General features: G+C 34.9%; 1 protein-coding gene across 1 annotated transcript; it reads right to left on the reverse strand.

Moving 5' to 3' along the window:
* Positions 1 to 1,373: 1,373 nt before the first annotated feature.
* On the reverse strand, positions 1,374 to 20,828 carry LOC134614650 (serum albumin-like). The gene is made up of 15 exons (XM_063458663.1): positions 20,703 to 20,828; positions 18,259 to 18,316; positions 16,936 to 17,068; positions 15,491 to 15,696; positions 15,113 to 15,245; positions 14,316 to 14,413; positions 12,780 to 12,909; positions 10,424 to 10,638; positions 9,401 to 9,533; positions 9,210 to 9,307; positions 7,404 to 7,542; positions 4,986 to 5,209; positions 4,654 to 4,786; positions 3,032 to 3,088; positions 1,374 to 1,495 (listed from the first exon to the last, which is right to left on the reverse strand). The coding sequence occupies exons 1-14, from the start codon at positions 20,779 to 20,781 to the stop codon at positions 3,044 to 3,046; spliced, it is 1,824 nt and encodes a 607-aa protein (XP_063314733.1). The 5' UTR covers positions 20,782 to 20,828; the 3' UTR covers positions 1,374 to 1,495; positions 3,032 to 3,043.
* Positions 20,829 to 25,200: the final 4,372 nt, after the last annotated feature.

Genomic DNA, 25,200 nt, shown 5'->3' on the forward strand with positions numbered 1-25,200 from the left:
GGACTGCCTGGGGGGCCAGGTAAGTCCCCCGACCGCGATCTGCACAACGAGAAAGCCGCTGGCCGCATGTGTCAGCCGATTTGAAATCGGATGACACATGCTGAATACTGGTCGCAGTGACAGCCTGTCACTGCGATCAGAGACTGCAGATCGCGGTCACCGGCCACGGGGGGGTTGCCCGGGGGGCCAGGCATCCCCCCCGACCGCGATCTGCAGCGGGAGAATACCGCGGCCACGTGGGCGGCAATAAAAGCGAGGACTTACTATTACGCCCGCCGGCGTTTAGAGCCGGTTTCTGCGTGGCGTAATAGTACGTCCTCCGGACTTAAAGGGTTAAACATGGATTTAAAACACAACTCAGGAAGAGGTGCACTGTTAAAGGGAGATTTCTGTGGTAAAAGCAAGTCTTATGGCTTGCCTGATGTGTGTATTTGTGTTTAACATTACATTAACTATCCACCTATTTCAGGTGGAAGGGGTTTTCATCCACACTTTTTCCCCACCACAACTTATTTGGTATGTACTTCACAAATAACGCCAAGCCTCCATAGCAAGCCAGTAACCTATCTCATGCTGATGAGTTGAAATAACAATGAAAGAGCTGTCCATGAGTGGTTCACTGGCATTGCACCTCTTCCTGAGTTGTGTTTCAAAGCTGTTATATGCAGCAGACACCAAGGAATCCATGTATAAAGTGGAATTATGAGGCAAAAATGTGGTTCTTTGTTGAGCTCATTTGCATGCGCCTACCCAGAATCCCTTGCAGTAGTGAGAGCAGTGAGATTTAAGTGGTAAAAGCAAGTTTTATGGCTTGCCTGGTGTGTGTATTTGTGTGTAGTCATTTGTTCTTGTTTCATACTATCTGGAGCCCCCCTCTAGATCAAGATCTCAAGTATATCCACAGGTGGGGATTTGGAGCTAATTATATCCTGTCTTTTTTTTTTATGTTACATATTTGCCAAATCTGTTCTGGATTGGAGGAAACCCCTAAGGCATTGCTTTCCTCCCCATTTTCTACACAGATATAAGCATTGATTTAATATTTTTTTAATAAGCTTTCCAAATGATTTCATATTTTGTGGATAAACTTTAAAAAAAAAAATTATATATAAAGAAACAGCAAAAATATTAGAATATCACATTTTAAAAGCTTATCCAAAAATATTAAATCATCTGAGAACATTGTCCGAAAATATTAAATCCAGGCCATAGATAGTTGAAATTAGTGATTTGCTTATCTATAACATCATTTTCTGAATATTTTTAGATTTGTTCCTTTTATGCAAATTTCAATTAGCATTGGACATAGTTATACCTATTGAAAAAATAATTGTTAAATATACAGAAAAAAAAAAGAAGATACACAAATCATCCATGTTTGTTTAACATCTTTATTTATTTTGTTTAAAGATAAGTGCCAGTTGCATGTTTGAATTTATCTCTAGGAAAACCTTTTGTGCAGATGAATGGATATTCTTCATCACTCGGTTACACACTAAATGAATGATAAAAGAAAACAAATAAATTGTTACTCTTTGTTAATATCAACACTTTCAACTCAAACTTATTTTAGACTTCAGATAGCTCAACTGAAAATACCGTAGGTTTAGCAAACCAGAATTATTTTCAAAATCTAGTAAACTGAGTATATTCAAAAATATATAACAAATTACATCAAACTTTAGGTTTGAACTTTCTATAATGTTTTGTAATAATTAGTCAGTTCTGCTTACTAAACCAGGAATTATAAAGAAACTACAATAAGATTGCACATTTTTGGTCAAAAGTGAAAAAAAAATAGAAAACTAAGCTATGTTCATTTTTCCCTATTTAGGTCTTGTTTTAATATTTTTGGATGAGGTTTTAAAATAATTTTTTAAAATTGTCAAATATTAAAAATATGTACTACATAAAAATATATCAATATATCAAAACATATATTTCACAGTATTGAATCATTTAAAAAATGTATCCACAAATAAATACAATTAAAAAAAAGCAAACAGTACTGTGCTGCTGTTTGTTTTTATTTTATTTATAATTTTAAATCAATTTTACTTATTCTTTATCTTAAAACTACTTCTACATTCCATACTTGGGGGATGAATTTACCAGTCCACAGTAGAGGCGTGATGAGCTTGTTTTTATATCTTTCTTGTAAATGCAACCATTATTTTTAAATGTATTGGTTTTTAAACAATATATACTCCTATGTCTAATGACCTGTGGGTCCGAAACACGTTAGATGTTTTGGTGTGACCTTTTCCCCCTGTTTGTTACTTTTTGTTTTGTGCCAATTAAACTTCCTGTGGATTTTGAACACTTGCAGTGGTGTTATTTCTATATTTTTTGTTTTCATTTTCAATAATCTTGCTTTTGTTTGATGTTCTCTTTTTATTTTGTGGGTAGCATTGTATACATGAATATATTACCAAGAAGCTCTGGATCAGAAATATATCCTTAAGGGGAGATAGGCTCTTAAATTTGGCTGTCTTGTAAGTGCATCATGTTCCCTGCACTAATATGGTTATATGTACTATATTACTCTATTTTCAGTTTATGATTGTTTTTCCAGTGTTTTCCATCCTTACATAAGTGTTTCTTGTGCCTTGGGATTGATCTACTCCATATTTCTATATTGATTTGTAAGGTTTTATTTTTCATATTACTAGGTAAAGTGTAATTTTTAGTTCACTCTCTTTCCTCTTTTTTTTGTTTAGTCTACTCATAAAAATATTCAGACGATTCAGAAGGTCAGACATAGTATCACAAAAGATATATACATTACAAAATCCACCCATGATGTAAAAGCAGATCTGTTCTTGACAGTCATAACTGTTACCTCTTTCGCATTCCTGGTGGAATTAAATGTTGTGAATAAAATATTATGATGGCTCTGTTTTGTGTAATAGACCCCTTGGATTTTTTTTAATGGAGTAAGTATTTATTCTTGCCTCCAAGTCCGTGATGACTCTTTTCATAATTGCTCTGTAAGAATTTTTCATAATAGTAATTTTATACTGTATGTTACCTGGTATTTTTTTTAATGTGCAGTCAGTTCCTTGCACTTTGCAATCAATAATGGTTTCTGGAATAAAATATGAAGATTTTTAAAGTTGTACATTAACACAAATATGTACATTGACATTCAAATCGGTTGAATGGATGAAATTTGTCTGAGATTAACGAAAAAAAATTTGGGACATATTGCTTTGGACAAAAAACATTTTTCCACTATGCACAAGTCTACTGCATACACTCTTGCAACCAATGCTTCCTTAAAGTTATTCATGTGTTTACATGTTGTGTAGATAATATACTTTTTAGACTGTAAGCTCATTTGTGCAACGATATCATCGCCTTTTACGTTCATTTGCCTATCTTGCTTCATCTCTGTAATCTGTATGCATGTACTATACATAGCATATTGGTACTTTTTTTGTCATGCATGTTACATGTAGTATATACAGCAAGTGAAATACATCACTACATAGATGTAAATAAGTTAATAATATAATTACATGCAAATAATGAAGGTGACTAACATGAAAAATCATGAAGAATTTGTGTATATCTATTTGGTATGGGGCGTATCTAGAGCATTTGGCACCAGGGGTGGATCCTGTGCTTAGCAGCCCACCCCTCCCCCCATTCAAACGGCCCACCCACTATTTTCTTTTTTTTATATGTTTTCTATTTTTTTTTTAAATTGTCTTCTACAAAACCCTGCCTGGTCCCCCTTCTACAAAGCACCTGCCTAGTTCCCTTTTTACAAAACCCCTGCACCCCCTCTCTCTGCAAAAAACTCTGCCCATCCCACCTTCTACAAAACTCCCCTTTCTACAAAACCCCTGCTCAGTTCCCTTCTAAAAATCTCCTGCCCAGTCCCCCTTCTACAAACCCCCCACTCTACAAAGCCCCTGCACAGTCTCCCTTTTACAAATCCCCTGCTTCGCTCTACAAAATCCATGCACGCCCTCTACAAAACCTCCTGCCTAGTCCCCCTTCTACAAACCCCCCTTTCTACAAAATCTCTGTCCAGTCCCCCTTTTACAAATCCCCCCTTTAAAAACCCTGCACCCCTGTCTAAAAAAAACCTGCAACCCTCTCTAAAAAAACCTGCACTCCTCTTTGAATAACGCCCTGCTCCCTCTCCAAAACCCCTGCACCACCCATTCACAAAAATCCCTGCCCCCTCTCCAAGACCCCCTTGCACTCATCATTCACAAAAAACCTGTCCCCCTCTCTACAAAAAACTCTGCTCACCCCCTCTACAAGACCCCGTCCCCTTCAAACCCTCTGCACTCCCCTACAAACCCCCTGCACCCCCATTCACAAAAAACCCTGCCCCATACAGGCACCTGCCCTCCCCCCTCTACAAGACCCCTGTCTCCACCCCCTCCCCTCCCTATACAAGTTATAAAAACATTGAGTGCTAAGGTACTGTCAGCAGAGTCAGAGTGAGGCAGAGCACTCTGAAATATGACATCATAATCTTTTTTTTCTCTCATGGTCATCTTAAAATTATGTGATAATATTAACTTTTTGGCCTCAGTGTTGCTCTTTCCCTGAGCCCCACTAACATGGAAATGAGAGCTTCAGCTACACCATTGCTTTATCCTTCTTTAACACACTGCATGGTTCATAACATACCTCTTTGTCAAAGCATGCTTGGTGATCTTCTGCTTCACAGCACTTTTCATATGTCTTAGAGAATTCTGCAGACACGGCAGTAATTTTTTCAGCCTCCAGAGTAATCTTTTGTTTCATAAAGTCAGTAAACAGTCTGCAAATTAAAAAAAATTGATGATTATACATGGTCTGCGGTCTCTCATCGTATTCCGTTGCATTCAGTTCTACTACTGAAAAGAAAGTGAATATCACACGTAAAAGCTATATTTAAGAGTTAAAGAATATTTCTAACCGTCAAAAACTAGTATGTTAATTCTAAAGAAAATACATATCTCTGATGGATTGATACTTACGTCTTTTTCTGATGTAGAATGATTTCTGGAGAAGCTGTGCACAAAGATGCATCAAAATGGAATATTTTTTCATCCAATGGTGGAGGTACATATTTTGTATCTGGTCCAAGACCAATGAAACAAGCCCGTCTTTCAGTATAAAGTCCATTACAGCAAGCAGCAACATTGTCATTGATGAAGGTCTTCTCCTGTTTCTCACACATTTCTCCAATGATATAGCTCAACTAAATATTAAAGCATGATGCTATTATCAACAATAATTGATTTTCAAGAATATGTAATTAATAATAAGAATAATAAATTACAATAATACATATATTGATAGATCATATCTTTCAGGCAGCAGACAATGCGTCATATATTCAACATATATTTAAAATAACTTACCATTTTTTATATGACCCTACAAGGTCCCTTTGGTGATATTTAAAAAATAATTTTACAAAATCATCCAAGTGGACCTTTTTCTGACCAAGGGGTTCTTCCACTAAACTTGGAATTGGGGAAAATTCACTAAGGAATTGCATTTTTAAGCATGATGAAAAACATCAGAGAATATTATTTGGGCCTAAAATATGAAATTCTCATCAGTTTTTCGGTTAGTAAATAAATCCTCTATTAGTGGATTGTGAACCAATTACTATTAAAGGAACACTTCAAGCCACATAATCATTACAGTGCACTGTGGCGATGATTTTGGTGCCAAGAAGGCCCTTGGACCCCCTCATTATAAGTAGTCAAACTGTTTTATATTGGCTTGAACTCTTACCTGGGAAACCATGTGAGGTCAAATCAAGTATGGTAACTAAAAATAATAACTGAAATATTTGGCAGTAAATATTACAGCAAAATATTTGCGGGCAAACAGCACTAAGGTATGGGCTGTGGGAAATGGTTCTGATAAAATATAGCTTGGGACAATGAAAGTGAGTGAATGAGTCAGGGATCAGTAAATTGGAGAAAGGTGACTGACTCAATGAATTAGGTGAATGTGGCTGGATTAAATAAATCAGGTGTGGTAATAGGACGGTAATAGGAAATGGCATTGTAATATTTGGGGTGTCATGCAGGGCATTCATAGGGAAGTGAATATTATCTATTAGAACTGCTAGAGTATCAGTTGGGGAGGTAGAGAAAAGTAAAATGATTTGAGATCAACAGGAAGTTGGAAATGAACTTTGGGGCAGAAAGTTGGGGTTGATATATGAACTTTGGGAGACAAGAGCCCCACATGATTCCTTTGTTGACATGTAAATTATAAAAAATGTGCATTGAATCAATCCATGTGGACCTTCACTTATGTGTTTGTGGGGAGGTAGAGGAGAGGATAATGAAGGGAATATCAAAAATTAATTATGGGTTGAACATTTGTACATTTTTCTTCCTTTCATGTGTTTATAGGTGGGGGAAGTTTTGTTTTGGCATGGCTTCAGGAGATGTAGATTAGTGTGCCAGTGATCATTAGATCTAGGTAGTCCAATGTGCCTTAACATTTCAACCCAGTGGTAGGGTCTGGATCAAGCCACTGGGTCAGAACATTGCTGCTTTGAGTGCACAATACTTATACACATTGAGGAGTACTAGATTATTTTGATTTCTCTTTAAAATCTATTAAAATCTATCTAATTAAAATAAAAATACTGAATTGACTTTTTCTGCACATCAGGGGATTATATTCCAGACTTCAAAGCTTCTTCTACTGTTCCATTTTCTATGTTTGGTACACAGTGTTTGTCCATGGGTTAGTGCAATGAATACAGAGACTAGCAGCAGCAATTGATGCCTATTCTACTTCTTGAAATTCCTTGCCTCACAGTGACATTAAGATGAAGTCAAAGGCACCAAAGCAAAAGTTGTACAATAATATTACACTTAAATAAGCAGACAATAATGGTAGGTTTTGCAAATGAAGATCATTTGCAAGAAATGAAATTTGTTTGCAAATGTACTAAATATGTATACACAATGTGGAATAGGGTGAAAGGGCTATAGCTAGACCTGGAAATTTGTATTGAACTGAACTGCAAGGCAGACAAATATGGGCCAATCAAGTGGCTGAATTCTTGAAATACGAGCTGAAATGTACTTAAATCGCGGTACAAAGGTACAGCGCAAATAAAAAAATGTTCGGAGCTTGTGACTCCTGATGTCACTCATGGAGCCAAAAAAGGGATGACTGGGGGAAAAAAGATGATTGGTACCTAGGGAAAGGTCACTACACATTTATTTTATTCAGAGATCAAATGAGAAATGGGAAATAGAGGAAGAAAAAAGAGAAGCTGTGAAAAAAATCTATAGTCATGTATTGACCATTCAAGTATTTTGACCACTGATAATAAGATTTAAAAGAGCAATGATATAATAGACAATTACATATATATAGACAAAATATATATACAAACTGTAAGAAACACATACCCCAGTGTCTGCACAGGGCATTCTGTGCTTTTCATCCAGAGCACAGCATTTTTTGCCCACCTCAACCATTCCATTTGTGATATCAATCAATGAAGGAGTGGTCACACCTGGTACTTTCGACACATATCGTGCAATTAATCTAAAATTATGAACGAAAACATTTTGTTCATATTAGAAAACACATAATTTGAAAAATGGTAAGTTTTACTTTTGAGAATTGTGGTTAATGTCATATACTTTTTAGTCATAAAATGTGCAAAGTTTCCATCGAAAGTTTATTTTACTTCTATTCTTCTTTATTTGTCAACCAAAGCAAGCAATGTATTTTCAAGTGTGGAAATAGCCTATTTATGTAACTGTTTTTATAATGTAACAAAGCAAGAATGTTTCTCTTGTTGTAAATACTGACCAACTGTTGGGATCTACAACAATTAGGAGGGCCTAAAGAATAATTTAATCAAAATTCACATTGTTGCAATTTTTTTTCCATAAGAAACACAGAGAGAACATGCAGAAGCTCTGCACACAAACAAAATCCATGTTTTTAATCTCTCATTGCAACATAAACACACTTTTATCCAATTAGGAATGTGTGATGTTTTTCACACCAAATGACCATGAAGCCAAATCAACCACTACCTGGTTCCCTAAGTTAAAGTCTTGAACCTTTACAGTCAATTCAATGATAGGTATTATATATGACTGTGTCTCAGGGATGTAGATTAAACAATAGAGAGTAGGGATGATAGTCTTATGTACGGCATCATTTCCGTCAATATATATATAAAGCTACATGGGGTCCCACCAACATTGAGGTACTTTGATGCAGTGATGCATCCAAGTGTATATGATATAGGGGTTTGTGGGTACTCTTGGAAGATTAAAGATCTGCCTATTTTATGCACATATTTTTTTTTCTTTGCTATATTTATTATGTCATTAAGGTGGTGATGTATTGTGTTGAGCATCGGAATCAATAGCAAAAAAATGCCTTTGTGTAGTAAATCCAGGAAGTGAAAACAGTGGGTTAAATGGTACTATTCTGCCATGCTCATATGCAACTAATATAATTATTACATTTATCAAGCGTTGTTTGACAAACATCTATTTTATGCATTTTAAAAAGACAGGCTCGCAATGTTCTATTCACTTTCCTCTGTTTCATTTGTAACAAAAGTTGTAAAATTGATATTTAAGGTACGAATAGGCAAGTGACAAAATATCAGTAAATTGATGATCACATAAAAGTTTAAATTCAAAATTATCAAGATGCTCTGACTAAGTGTAGCTTTCTTTTATTTAGGGAAGGAATTAAAGAGATGGAAAGCAATACATTACCCAAATGATTATCAAATGATTGTCAGTATCATTGTTTCTTTCTATTGCTTAGCAACCACGGCTCCTGAGCGCTGGTTGATAGCAGTATGTTTGCATAGCAACCACGCAGAACACATCACATACACCTCACTCACGTTTTTTTCCAACACTTCCGGGTTCAATCAGTCTTTGTGCTGTCCTGACGCTGTATTGGTAAGTGCTTTATTCTTTTTCTTATATATTCTCATGTTGCACTCAACACTGTGATCTTGATAAAGACCCGAATGGGTCGAAACGTTGATTTACATAATTTGCACAGTTATTTGATGGAAATACAATAATTTTTTTTTTTTTTTTACATGGATTTTAGACCTGGAGTGCTCCCCATTTCTATATATATATATATATATATATATATATATATATATATATATATATATTCCATCCTTGGATAAATAGATCCACCTCCTTCATTAGTATTTAACTTACATTAGTTGAAATTGATAGTCTCCAAGTTTTTCATGGGCTCCACAGTTCTGTTCTAAAATGCCTCTGCTTTGCTTAATTGCATTGTCCAGTATTGTTTTCTGTAAGAAATGGGGATAACAGCTTTGTAAAATAAAAATAAAAAAACAATAAAACATCACAATCAAGTAGTTGAATTAGGCAAATGAACTTACTGCATTCTTACGGCATTCATTAGGGTCACTTTCTTTGCAGCACTTCTCAAGTATACCTTGATATCCATTAGCAACTCTTACATTCTGTATGTGAGAAAGTTCTTGGTGTCTTTTTGAGAATTCATTTAGGAATCTAACAAAAATAATAGACTTTATATGTTATGACCTAATTTAATTCAATTTAAATAAAAATAGTTGTGGAACCTAATCCAAATCCCTCCTCCCCCATGCAACTATCTCCATTACTTTTTCCTACAAGAAGTAAATTCCTTAAAATAACTGTCTCACTGTCTCTCTTTATTCTTTAGACCTAATTCCACAAATCAGCAAGCAGAAACAAAGATATGTCAATGCTAATACTCACTACCAACCCAGGCTGGTTCATTCTAATTTTACAGCATGCTTTTATATCACCTTTTATATTACGCTCAATTACCTCCTTATTACCTTTACATGATACCAGTGGTTGCAATTATCCTTTTAATTCTCTCTGATCTTCACCTCCAAATCCCCCCTACTACCTCTTGTCTCAAGTCTCAACTTCCCGCATTAATCTTTGGATTATAGGTTCAAAGGATATCTAGAAAGGTTTAAAAGAACTTCAATGGCGAGATTTCAGCTCACGGATAGGGCCCAGTTTATCTTTTGTATTGGTCTGTTTATATTGTAATGTCTTTTTCCAAAATCGCACAATGCTGCAGAATATGTTGGCGTTTCATAAATGCACACAAATATTTGTAGTGTATTGAATACCCATTTGCAATATTTAAGTTAAAATAGCTGACTTGAAAACTACTCAAACCTGGATAAAGTCCCATTGTGACTATTTTAGACTGAATTCTGTAATCTGATTTAGAATTCATTACAATTTGGTGTTTAGTGATTTAACTCCAAAATAGAAATATGAAATATGAACGCTAATGGTCAACTATGGGATATTTAATTAGTGGCTTCTGTAGAGGTGGACCAATGTTTACTAAAAATAGCATTGCATCATAACATACAGACTAGATTTAAGTCTACCTGCCAAGGAACGCATCTTGTTCTTTTACAAAGTGTTCACACACATGAGGATCATCAATAAATTCATTTTCAAGTGGGGGTAAGTCTACAGGAACATCATCATTTTCCTGATGAATAATGCATGGTGTTCGTTCTAAGACTGTTTTTTTACAGCAACTTTCTAATTTTGATGATAACTCTTCATGATGTTTACACGTATGTTCGGTAAGCTCCAACTGTCGGGTTAAAAGAGAAACAAGGTATATAAATATATAATTTTCATTTGACTTTTTGTGATCATGTTTTACAGTACAAATATTATTATTTCCACTTCATTCACTTCCTTCTCTCTTTAAAGGAACACTTCAAGCACCATAACCATTACAGTGCTACTATTATGGTGCTTGGTGCCTCCTGGAACCCCCAATGTTAGTAGTCAACATGTTCTCTAATGGTTTCTAGGGTCTGCTGTTCCCTGCCCCTTAATTTATAACCACAAAATCACAAATGGACTGCACTTACAGTAAACCTAGTCCTAGACAATCTCAACGAGGCAGATCCTGAGAAATACTTGGTTTATTGATGCAGTACAGAACATGATTGAAAACAGAACAGACCTCTTAAGTGAAAAGGGATTCCGTAATAAATATACAAAAAATATAAGAAAAAAAGGGGAAAAAATACACGAGATTCAGGCATTCTTTCAGGTGCAGGGATTCTGGGTATTGCATATGGGGTATATAAATATATATATATATTTTTTCTATATTTTTGTTTGCTCTATTATATTTAACTATACCAGTGAAGTGCTTGGAGGAACCTTAGTAAAAATGTCAAAATGGTTTCACTACTTACATGGAGGGGGGCAGGGCATTCTGAGTGTTATGACCACCATCCGCTGCACACATGATGATAATCTTAAACTACTATATGAGCTCTGAAATTTTAATTGACAAAGAAAGTCTACCTATTATTTTCTGGAATCCAGAGCATCTACAGGGTTTCAAGGCCATGTATTGTTTGGGAAAATAAAACACTTTTTACTCAGCAGATACATACTTTAAAGGTATCTAAACTTTCAAAGTAATCTGTAGGATGTGGTGGACCTCAGCACTTAATCTGATGGTCACAAGCCAGAATATTCAAGTTCAGATCACACCAAAGTGATAGCAAAAATCGCTTATTGGCACAGAGTAACTTTGTTTCCAATGTTAACCAGATTGTCACTAGAAGACTAATGGATCAATCATCTGATTCAACACCTTATGACCAACTTATTTTCCCATATATATATTGAGGATTCAGGCATGAAAGTTGAATGGGAAATGTTCTTGAAACAAGACCTACCTAAGTCAGTAATTGACTTTGTAATAAAAGCAAAAAATATCTACACTACGTGTTTATTATATAATATGGAAAGTATTTTGTGACATCCTATAGGGCAAGGATCCAGTTCAGCCACATCTTTCTGATAAATTACTTTTCTATAATCAGAATGAGACAATGGACTTTGTATTAGTTCCTTAAGAGTTCAGTTATCAGCTATATTGGCACTAATAATCATCAAATGTGCTGCACATTATGTGGTGCAAAGCTTTTTTAAAGCAGTTCTGTGCATTAAACCACCAATATGATCTTCTGTGAGATCTTAGGACCTGCCTGTGGTACTATCAAAACTTCTTTCCAACCACTGGAATTAGTTTTCGGAAACTCTACAGGCTATCAAAAACAGGTTGTTGCTGATTTTTAGGTCGCTATTAAGTTTCTGTTATTCAAGACTTTTATATTAAAATACTTTTTCCTAAAATTTCTACAGCTGTACCAGGAAACAGTTCTTTTGGGTTTCTTCTTATATTTAATCTCTGAAGAAGACCAGTGGCATCCTTTTTACTTTGAAAGATGTCCATTCATATATCGATACAAGCTATACAGAAATTGAGAGACTATGCATGCTTCCTTTTGGATCAAGCAGCATCAACAGCATTATTTATGACACAGTTTTCCTTTTTGCTGCTCAATCCCCATCCAAATAAGTCTGGTCAATAAAATATGCAGTGCTAACTTTTCCTCTCAAAATATAATTTTCTGATATTGCAGGTGCTTAAGAAAAAAGAAAGGATGAAGCAATCACCCTTTTTGTGGTGTATCCTGTATGGCCGTATTCATAGCTCATCAAACAGATGGACATGATTACATAATACAATGAACACTGGACGTGATGCAGAATCGTATCCCCAATATGTTTTTGTTTAGGTTCTAGTGGAGGTACTATATGCTAATACTGTGAATACCTAGACATTTTAGGGGATAATAATAAAGGTTTTCAATATATTAACATTTTTGGTTAATTTAAGGTAATAATGAAAATCAGTTTTACCCTTTCAATCATGCATTCCAGCAAGTCACCATGACAACAATCCTGATGCAAATGTACAATTTCATCACTAAGTTTACTTGCTGTTTCAAAAGTTGCTTTTGGGTACTTTTGGCTTATCAGCGCCAATTGCCTGTGAAAGTTAAGCAAATAAATAAGTGAAGCATTATTTTATGTAATATTCCTTATATATGTGTAATCTCTTTTTTTGCTGTCAGATAGCCACCATGGCCATCACTCTTATATCGCTAATCTCTTATAGACAGATACCATGCATTTATAACTCAAATCACCATTCCTTACTGAGAAAGAGGCAATCTGAATTAAACTTTTATCTCCAAAACATATATAACCTTTCATTACAACTCAATATGAAACCAAATTTGAACCATAAGTCCAACTTACCTTCATGTTTGTTCAGTGTTGATTTCTTGCACTGCAGAGAAACATATTTCTCAGCTGAGGCGCCTTTCTGTGTTTCTGAATCTATGCAGAAGGACCTCACTCTATTTTCACACTCCACATTTCCATGTCAAAATTCATGACTGCATTCTGGCAGCCAGGAAAGGAGGGAGGGGAAACACTAAACATGTTACAGGGATTTGTTGGAGTCTGTAAAAACAATCTGAAATGTCCTGCTAATTTGTGCAACTGTACTTAATTTGTGAGGCCTATATGCAGGTGAAAATAAATTACACTGTAATTATTATAAATATATCCTTCCTTTTATTAAAAAAATAGAATCCAATGTGGATCTCATAATTGACAGTTTATAAAATGTGCTCTTTTATTTTTACTTAAAAGTTTTATATTTAGGTTAAAGGGACACTATAATTACCAGAACAACTACAGCTTAGTGCAGTGGTTCTGGTGACTAAAGCCTGTTCCTGCAGGTTTTTCAATGTAAATCACTGCCTTTTCCCTGCCCTTCTTGCGTTTCCGCCTAGGAATACCTCTAGTAGCGGTCACTCAGATGACCACTAGTGGTGCTTCCTAGTCCAGTGCTGCACACAGTGCAGCACCAGAGTTGAGCATCTCCACGCTATGCATGGAGGTGCTGAACATTCCATATAGGGATACTGATCGGCACATTGCGCACTTTGCATTGTATTTCGTGCAATATCCACCCAATGCTTTCCTGTGGGATGCTTCGGATTCACCGAGATCAGCAAGACTGATGATCTCAGCCATGGAGGCAGAGTCAGGCAAGGCCAGCCGCAGCGAAACAGGTTTGGTATGTGATAAAAAGTAAGTAAAATCACCTTTTCACTACTCTGACAGGGGGGCAGGGGACCTAAACAGCCATACCAGCACTATAGTGTCGGGAATACATACTGGAGGCTTCACAATTCATGTGATTTATGAACATTGACACTAGTTGAAGCCATGTATATGTCATTAAATTGTCAGGACTTCCATTTGAAATGTTACTTTTACCAATCTATAACAAAATGGCAGATAACTGACAGAGCTGATCATTACATCCAGAACTCATTGAAAAAGGATTCCATCAGATAATGTAAAAGAGTAAACACTTACAAAGCCCGAAGGGTTCTTTCAGGATATTTGTTAACAATTCGGCAAATTTCTCTATGATGATATTTAAGTCCAAGCTTTACTTTATAGTGCTCTGTCATCTGGATTAAAACATACTTGGTTAAGGAAATGGTCATTAGCCAGAAACAATTTTCCAATAGAAATTAAAAAATAAATAAATAAACATGTGTATCTCTTGTGACCCCTGATCAATGTATCTGCTTGAGATCATTTGACGTAATTAAGAAAGTTCCAAGAGTTGGTGATATTTAAAGTGGTATTTTGATATGAAAAGTACTAACAGAAAAAGATTGCTGTTAGGGATGCTTTCCTATAAATTCTGTAAATCTTCTAATAGAGCTACAGAGGTAGAAGAATGCTGTAAAAGCATGAGAAGTAAGATTTATTTCTAATCTGCTATTTTGGGTTGCATTATCCTAGCTCTTTTTGACTCCATGCAATATAATGTCTACTGACTAGCCTGGAAAAGAGTTCTCACTCACTTATATGTATAGTTCCTAAATAGCAAGATACAATCTCCTACACACGAAACGGAAAAATTACGATTTCCAGTTACATATTCAACTAGTTTGGTTTTTCCAGCTTGTTGTATATCCCTTTGGTAATCTCCTACACACATTTACATAGACTAAGATTGCATAATAGTATAATAAACTAAATACTATTAATAATAAATACTAAATAAGTTTCCCATCAATGTCAAGTTTCTAGAATATAAATTAAAATATTGTAATAACAATGTAATAATATAATATAAATTTACAATTTGTTTGCTGTACCTTTTCTTTAAAGCATGCATCCTTGTCTTCTGCTTGACAACAAGCAGTCATAATGCCTTCATAACCTTGAGAAAGTACTACGATTGCTGGTGGATTAATGTCTTCATATCTGCGTCCAACCTCATGAATGTAACTGGAATATATATATATATATATACAGAGTCACTTTCTCCTTCACTTTTTCAGGAGTAAATTTTAACAAGTAATTAGGTAGAATGTGTTTATTTATAAAATAGTTTCAGCTTTTTTTTTTTTTTTTAACAAAAAACAATCTATTATTTTATGTAGTGACATGTCTCTTGGATATAAATAATGCATTCAATTTTCAAACAATTTGTTTTTAAATTTTTATAAGTAAAAAATTGTACTCATTCTTACTGCAGCACAGTATGTTTTGGATCTTCCTTGAATTCGTGGCAGAGTTCTTCTGAAGTTGGCCTCTTGTATGGTTCTAACTCCACATGACTGTGTTCATGAAAACACTTGAACCTGTCAGGATCTCCCTTGGCACAGCATTCTTCTGTCCACTTGTAATGAGTTGCAAGATCAGGAATAGCACACACCGAATTATAAAATATGGTGTTCTGCAAGCAATACAAAAAGTGATTAATATAAATATTGATTAAAAGGATATTATAGGCATCAAAACAACTTTAGCTTATTGAACCTGTTTCTGTGTATACATCATGCCTCGACTGTCTAAATGCTCACTTCTCTGCCATTTAGCATACAGCAATGGTGCTTTCTATCCATAAAATCTAAGCAACATTTAGTAATTATGGTCTGACATTATGCATTCTATGGTTACTTAAGAGGAGGTTTTACTCCTGTTACAGGAAATTATTTTGGGTGTAAAAGATGTAATATCTGAATAGTGTGATGCTGCTCCATGCTCCAGTAAATCTTAAAGTACCGGTATATAGTTCCAATTGTTATCATAGCATGTGTCAATATGCAGGTATAATCTGTACTGTAATGTATATTGTTTTATGAACCATGAATAGTGTTTAAAAAGTCAACATTTATTTGCTTTATTGTCAAATGATTGGCTTTGTGTACTTTTTGTTTGTGATTATCATATAGCAGGAATACAGAGAACATTCTTTTGGAATGTATGCCAGTACTTTAAATACTCATTAACATGCTAATTAAATGATGTAGTTATAATAATACCTAATTAGCCTGATAACTGACATGATATGGGTTTGAGGCATCAGTTGAATAACATTGATGGACATTATGAACCTACTCCAACAGTACAATAAGCATTAGTTACTTTAAGTTCAGACAACTTAAAGGTAGGCAGACAAGCATAATAGATCAGCAGGAAATGTTAGCAGAATGCTTGGTTGTATAGGGAGAGGTATTAGTAGTAGAAAGAGGGAAGTGCTCATGCCATTGTACAGAACACTGTTGAGACCATATTTGGAGTATTGTACGCAGTACTGGAGACCATATCTTCAGAAGGATATTGATACTGGTTCACGGATTGCAGGATAACATTTTCCAGGAAAGGTTAAAGAAAAACTACCATAACAAGAGTACATAGTCTTATATTAGAGGGGCAAAGGTTTAAAAATAATTTCAGGAGGTATTACTTTACACAGAGGGTAGTGGACGCATTGAATAGCCTCACGGCGAAAGTTTCAGAGGTTAACACAGTGAGGGAGTTTAAGCATGCGTGGGAAAGGCTTAAGGCTATCCTAGATATAAGATAAGGCCAGGGACTAATGAAAGTATTTAGAAAATTGGGCAGACTAGATGGGTCAAGCAGTTCTTATCTGCTGTCACATTCCATGTTTCTTTGTTTCTATGTTACTAACCACAGGCTTGTTACATTCTTCATCAGCAGGTTCCTGCTCACAATGCTTTGCAAAGTCAGAAATTTTTGCCACTATCTTAGCATGCTCTTCTAATGGACATTTCTGAAGGTTCCGAGCAAGCATAATCAACACTCTAGAATATAATAAAACACAGAGAATAATAATTAACAAAAGTGCATATTAAAGACATACTTTAAAACAAATTTTATTTATACACACCGTGAAAAGTATTGTATTCTTTGCAATTGTTTCTTTCAAATTAAATCTTCTCTTTTAAATTATTGTTAAAAGAATGTACACCTTTTTATTATTGCAATCCAAAGTGCAGTACAATGTATTCACAAGATATACAAATTAATTAAACTCACGTTTGACTGAGGAAAGAGGTAGTGGGGTAGTAGAAAGAGCACATTTTGTTCAAATGAAAAATGCATTGCACATTTATTGAGTGCATAGTCTGTGAATAGTGTTCTACTCTAATGGGGTTGAATGAACAACACAAGTAGTGAATAAAAACAAAAATGGGAATGTGGCAGGGGAAATGAGTTAATATGTTTATTGTTATGAACTGCTCAATAGATATGTTTTTAAAACTTTCTTTAAATAACATAAAGCCAGGGAAAGGAAATGTGAGATCAATGATGAGTAACCAAAGTATGAGATAAGAAGCACATTTTAGATATATCAGGTGTTAGGAAGGAGCAGGATTTGGAAATTGAATGGATATGGAGTATAAAAGAGAGAACACCAATTCAACGAGCTGCCAAGATAAACTTACTGGCAGCACCATTCACTGTTACAGAGCATGAACATTTAAAAGAAGAAAGGCAATTAGTGATTTTGAGGGACCAAGATTTAGAAATTAAGCCGGCACCAAGTCAGAGATGGAGTAGCAGTTTGTGACATGGTGAAGGAGGGAAGATGAACGATCAGGAGAAGAAAGGTAGACTAGATGTAGTGTCATAAAGTGGTAATGAAACAATTGAAGAAAACAATGATAGAGCAGAGTCACAGAGTGAGAAGAAGCTGGAGGACTGTAGTGTCAAAAGCTCCAGAGAGATTGAGATGGTGCAGTAGAGAATGAGGAGACTGACAACCTTGTTTAGAGTAATTGCAGTAAAGTGTGGAAGATGGAAACCTGATGGAGTCCAGTAGGGAGTTAGATTCAAAGTGGAAGTTTTATTTTTTTAAACTGTGAGTCACTGTAGCATGCTTACATTGAGTGAGAAAGATATCAGAAGAGTGAGACAGATCTAGAAAATGTGCACCTGAGTAAGAAATATTAATAACAACAGTATACATTTTACAGGTAACATTACTTACATGGCATCAAAAACTTCACTTCCTAATTCTTTGTGTATACTAACAAGTGTTCTATGTTCTGAAAAATAAAATAATAAAAGCAACTCTCAGAAAATTGTGGCTACAATAAAACAGAAATAGAACAAAATAGTATGCTTACATGCCAATGGTATTACAACAGTACATAAAAAAATATAAAAAGAATCTTCAATGCACAGATATTGATTTTAGATGACATGTATAATTAAGATAGATGATTATATAATTAAATAATCAAGATAGATGATTCGTTAATTAATTGATTGACTGATAATTTTGTTACCGACTTGGCTTGTTATACATTTTTTCAGAATTCTGTGCATTCTGACCTTGACTAGTTTCTCAAGTTTGTGTACTTGTGTGCTCCCTGACCTTGGTCTGCCTGTTTGACATCTCTTTGTCAGTCTTCAGACTGTCTTCTGTTCTTAAATTTAAACCCGGCCATTCTAAGGACCAGTAATGCGTTTTCTGACTTTTTGTCCTATGTTTGTAAATTAGGAATATCCTGATCCTGAGCATACTCTCTGCTACTACTGTGCTTTAATTAATGTTGTTTCCCACATTCAGCTATCTTCCCTTCTTTCACTAGTTCCACTAAATAAGGTTACCGGGCAACCCACAGCCTGGAACCTACTGGATGTATGAGTAAGGCAAGAAATATACTCTTCCTGCTAGCCATACTAGCCATACTAATTCATACCAGCAATTGCCATTGTGAATGGCTGGAAGTGGTCAACTGACACTCTTAGCCAATCACAGCCACTCATTGCTGCTCCAGCCAATGCTTCCTCACTAGTCTAAGTAACCCAGAGTGGATGGGTTGCTGGGGATTCTCATTTATCATTAAAACAGTTTAACACTGAATGGAAGGATGGTTCTGGGCTATTCTTTTCAATGTTTTAAAGCTCTTATATTGAATATCAATGGCCACACTCCTCTGCTTTTTAGTGTTTTAGTATAGTGGACAAATCGTCCTTGTGTTCTATATATATATATATATATATATATATATATATATATATATATATATATATACACCAAAAAGGTTATGGCGGGGAAAAATTTGATTGAAAACACAAATCTGCACACCAGTCAAGCCATACGACTTGCTTTTCCCACAAAATTTGCAGTGATGTTACTACCACAAAGGATTCTGGGTGGGCATATGCAAATTAATTCAACAAAGAATCACATATTTGCTTCATTCCATTTTAAACATGGATTCCTTTGATTCTTTGCTGTATACAACAGCTTTGAAACACAACTTAGGAAAAGATGCAAAGTGAACAACTCATGGACAGCTGTTTCATTGTTAATGATATTTTTTTTACTATACAAATAATCAGAATTTTATCCCTGAATAATGTACAAAATATGTAATGTTAAGTTATATACCTGTTAGCATCATACTTACAAATAAACACAAACATGACAGTGCCTTTTACTGTTTACTCTAAGTTGTGGTGAATTTTATAAATTTTTGCAGTTGTAACCCCAACAACCAAGGGATTTATGGTCAGCCCACCTACATCAGTCTTTCCTTGTCACTCTTTACATGGCCTACAAAGCACAGTAATGCTGAATAGCAGATAGGGGGGAAGCGAAGGTAAGACTTATAAAATGTTATTTGGGCATATATGAAGGATATAATAGCAGTATGCTCTATCCTCACAAAGCACAGATATAAGTTTTTGCTAGGTAACTATTTGCTCTTTGTAAGCATCCAGTATCCAGTATTTTTACAGTCAAAATGTGTATATGTTACTGGCAGTTTGGGAAATACATTCCCCAAAATGCTATCATATATGCATAAGCAAGATATTTGACCATGATTACATACATTTTAATTTGACAACTTCATTATATGTTTACTGTTGTATGCTATTTTTCTGAGCTTGTCAATAAATAGCAACAAACAAGACATATAGAATATTTATAGATTGTTTTAATACATCTTTAATAGATGATATAAACAAACATCTTAACTACGTCATGATTGAGAACCTTAATTTGAGAAGAGAATTATGATAATCTATTTTTTTTCAGTTAATTATAGTTAGGTAATCGATGATGTAGTGCAATAAATTGTGTATTATGAAAGTCTAAAGTTATTGAGAATCACATGTATGTTTGCATAAAAAAAATGTTTAAATAAATCTATAACTATTACACAATATTGGAAGACTGACCTTTTCCAATAATCAATCAATATTTTATGGAAGTAAAACAAATGTTAAATATATTTTAAATATGCATATGTTTAAAACAACAAACAGTAGTTTAGTAATTTGAATTGGTGATACATAAAGAAAAAAAAATTTAGATAAACAAAAATGCGTACAACTTTAGTACAATCTAATAGTATAAGTAGTCTCAACAAAAATAGATTTTATTTAAAGGCATGTTTATGAGTAATATTCACATACCTGCATCTCTCTTTATAATATTTCTCGAGTCAATCAATGTTGATCCAACTATCAAGCAAACTAAAATGAACCACTTCATGGCTGCAGAGTTTTTTTGGAGGACCTCTTGGAAGCCTGATAGAAGTAAGAAACATCATTCCTTTTATACTATTTTGAGAAAAAAAAATCTTGAAAATAATTAACTAGCATACACGCATTTTTTTGTATTAATATTTGCCTTGCTGACACTTACAAATTTGAATAACATGTGGTGAAAAAATATATGTAAACATGTTAAATATGTTTTGGCTGCTTTCTCTTTCAAAAACCTTGTAAATCAGATAGCTCATAATGGTTACCTTATGAAACATTGAACAAAAGGTTAAACAAACTGATCTTAGTTTATGACAAAATCATGGTCTGTGCCCTGAAATAACATCCAAATATGTGAAAGGTTCAAACATAAATATACTAAAATGTTTTATGGATGGATGGCCGGATGGGTGGATAGACGGACAGAATACCAGTAGACATGTAAATGAATTGTGGTATTGAAAGCTGGTTGCATCGCATTATAGCTTTCAGTAGCTGGAATACAATTCTTACCAATTTTGTTAAAACATTTTTTTGGATCTATTCACATACAAAGCAAAGTACCAGATAACACATACAGATAGAAAGAATATTGGCATACTGGTGTACATATGGGGAGTGTGAGAGCTGGGCCTGTGAATTGAGGTTTTGTGGTATAAGTAATAATTAATAATCAATAAATGACAAACAAGATATGGTATAGGTAATAACCACATATAAAATAATTAGCCATGAATTGTGATGTAAGATTAATTGCAATGTGCGGTTAAACAATATTGTGTTAGCATAAATAATGGAACATAATGCTACAAGCAGCAGTGACTAATGTGGCCCACACAAGCACTACTAAATGAAATCTAACATCGGACTCTGTGAAAGCTAGCAATAATGATCACAGGAGTATTTAGAAACACATAAAAAGATGAGACCAGACAGGGATGCCCGCTCTCGCCACTTCTATATCTTATTGCCACAGAGCCCCTGGCAATAGCAATAAGAGCAAATAACCAAATTAAGGGCCTGCACATCTCAGATGATAGTGTCAAATTAACTATGTATGCAGACGACATTGTACTTACCCTCAGTGATCCAATAAACTCAATGAGGGAACTGATACTCCTTATGAAGGACTTTTCAGACCTTTCAGGTTACAAACTGAATTTAGATAAATCAGTCGCACTGCCACTTAACTTGCTTTAGGATTTCGTTGAAGGTTTAAAGCAGGTTTTTGGCTTCACTGTTCAGAAATCATTTAGCTGTCTGCTGGTTGAGATTGCGAGTGACCCTTCAAAAATAATGGAACTTAACTTCTTGTCATTATTAAAGGAAACCGGTAGAAAAATTAGGGAATGGAGAAACACCAAAGTTTCATGGTGGGAAAGAATTAACACGGTCAGATCCTACATTCTCCCAAAGTGGATCTATTTATTCTGAATGGTACCTAAAGCATGCCCAGACAGTTTGATAGTTCTTGCACAGTCTCTTATAAACAAGTTAGTCTGGATGGGGAAGCACTCTCGTATTTGTACTAACCGTTTGGCGCCAAAAGGTCAAAATGGGAAAATAGGGCTACCCCTTTAAAAGATTATTAGAAAGCTTGCAACTTATCACATGCCCTAATCACTGAACTAGGTAACGCCAAAGACCAAAAATGGTACAAAATTGAACAATCCCTGATGCAGAACAACATAAAATGGAACTGAGTATGCTATTTTGGCAAATAAAGAGTAAACTGAGAAGTCCTCTACTGGTGAAACTCGATAGTATGGTTCTTGAAAATATAATAAAACAATGGGAGAATTGTAAAAAAGGGTTATTGATCCAAAACAAAATTACCCCTTGCCTTTCTCTTTGCTATATAACTAATAATATAGATGATTTAAATATAAAAAACTGGACTAAAGATGGTCTCCTAAAAATAAGTAACTTAATGAATAACAACAACTTAAAAGATGTTTCCACACTTAATAAAGAATGTAATTAGGATAGTAGAGAAGTCTTCAACTACCTAAGAATTAAGGGTTTTCTGCACAACCACTTAGCTTCCAAAACAGACAAATTGAATATATTGGAAAAATTCTTGAAAAAAACAACGTTAATGAAGCTGGTAGCTGGATGTATGGATCTGGTCATCAGTAATTCTGATATACATATTAAACCTATTCTAAAGAAATGGGACAAATATTTAAATATTCAAATTGTCTGTGAGGTTTGGAAATGTTCATGGAATGTGGTTCACAAAAATATTCATTGTCTTAATCTGAGTGCCACTACAAACTTTGAAATCATTGGTATTTGGTCCCTAGTAGGCTGTCTAAATATTTTCCAGATAAAGATCATAGTTGCTGGAGGTGTGGGGATTGTAAGTTTTTTTTTACATATATGGTGGGACTGACCTCCCATCACACTTTTTTGTAATATGATCAGGAGTAAGATCTTAAAATTAACTAACATACCTTCTACCTTAGGTCCTGACCTATTCTTATTACAGTTTAATGTCAGCGAGTAAGCGTATGTTTCTCAGCGAGTGTCTGTGTGTGTGTGTGTGTGCGTATGTGTGTCTGTCTGTCAGTGGTTATGTATGTCAATCAGTGTCTTAGTGTATGTGTGTGTGTGTGTGTGTGTGAGTGAGTGTATATCTGTCAGTGAGTGTCTGCCTGTGTGTGTGTGTGTCTGTGTTTCAGTAAATGTGTATCTATGTGTCAGTGAGTGAGTGTATGTCTGTCTGTCTGTCAGTGAGTGTCAGTGAGTGTGTGCCTGTGTGTCTCTCAGTGAGTCTGTGTGTCTGCCAGTGTGTGTCTGTCAGTGAGTGAGTGACATGAGGGGCAGCAAAATGGATCTTTGCCTAGGGTGGCAGAAATCCTTGCACCGGCCCTGTCTGTCTTCTGCATTGACAGTTAATCAATTTGTGTAGACAAGTACTATCCTTAAAAACTGAGCGTCCTATACATTCTTGCCAATGTCAGCAATGAAACCATTTTTGTTTATGTAGGGAGGTCATTAAATCCTAAAATCTTGAGATATGTCAACATCAATGACAAAAATCTACATTATACATTTGATGTGAAAGTAATTTTATAAATGCTAATTTATTATTATTTAAATAGGTAAAACCATTATCAAGGATGTATCCAACATCACCTATGCCAGGGGCATTGTTAGGTTTTAAAAGTGCCCAAAAGATGCCCAAACTTACTCTCTACCCCATATCTGACAACATTCCCAGAAGATTTCATCTTTATATATCTCTGAGTCTCTACTTCTCCACCCCTCTTGATACATACATGGACTTACAGGATGTTTTTTTTTATAAAATGGGAAGTAGTATGAATACACTGAAATTTTTTTATTTTTTTTGACAAATTGAAACATGAATTACATTTTGTTTATTGGGCAGAATATCAGAATGTTAAATTAATCATTTTATTGTCATAAGTACAGATGCCTGTCTGGATATATTTATAATTATGAAAATAAGCATGTTGGAGCCTCAGGTTACTCCTAAATTCCAGAAGAAGGAAAAAGTGTTCATGTGGACTTCTCATCTTTTCAATTAATCAGGGTCAAACTGTGCAGAGAGTATTAAAGGAAATGCAGGTATCTGAATATGGGGGTCTAGAAAATATTTTTTTTTCTTTATTTAACTTTGATTTTTCAAGTTTTTTTCACAGGAATTTTTAAAATACATACTGTGTTACATAATACTTCAGGATGTATTAACTGCACAGGAATTGTGAGGGGTGGACAATAACTGACAACTGAGCTTAATAGTTTAAATCAAGACAAATGTCTCAACACTTCAAGTAGTGGATTAAGTCAAGCTTTTTTTGGCACTACTGTATTTGTTACAGTATTTGGGTTGGCAAGGCCCTCACCTTGCTCTAAATGCATACTGTGACTTTTTTTTATCTACACTATTTTTATTCTTTTTTGAATGCCAACTGTCAGTAAAAAAATAAAAATTCACGGAGACTCACAAAAGATCTGAAATTGCCTTATACATGTTATACAGAACACTTAAAGGACCCCTCCAGACCCATACAGCACTTCAGCTTTCTGAAATGCGTTATTTCTGTAGAGAATCCCTTTAGAAGTTCCATTTATAAAAGTGCCAATTTCACTGTGAAAATTGCACTTTTATCTTTAACAATAGGAACGCCTCCTTAGCTGTCAATCAAACAGCTGGGGATATTCACTTCCTACTTCTGTAAGCTCTATTTAGCTAACGGAAGTAGCAGGCACGTTCTACTAGATCGCACCTGTAATCCTACTTTTCCTGCATTTTTAAATTTAATTATGTTAGCAAATGCTTAAATGAGGATCAGAACTAATAGTGTGGAGGAATTACAGTATTTGGTGGAGAGCTGATGGAATGGATACCTGTTTATGAGAGAGACAGATGAAGAAATTATACTGGTGGCGAAGC

Source organism: Pelobates fuscus, chromosome 6 (assembly GCF_036172605.1).
Source record: "Pelobates fuscus isolate aPelFus1 chromosome 6, aPelFus1.pri, whole genome shotgun sequence".
Lineage (NCBI taxonomy): Eukaryota > Metazoa > Chordata > Amphibia > Anura > Pelobatidae > Pelobates > Pelobates fuscus.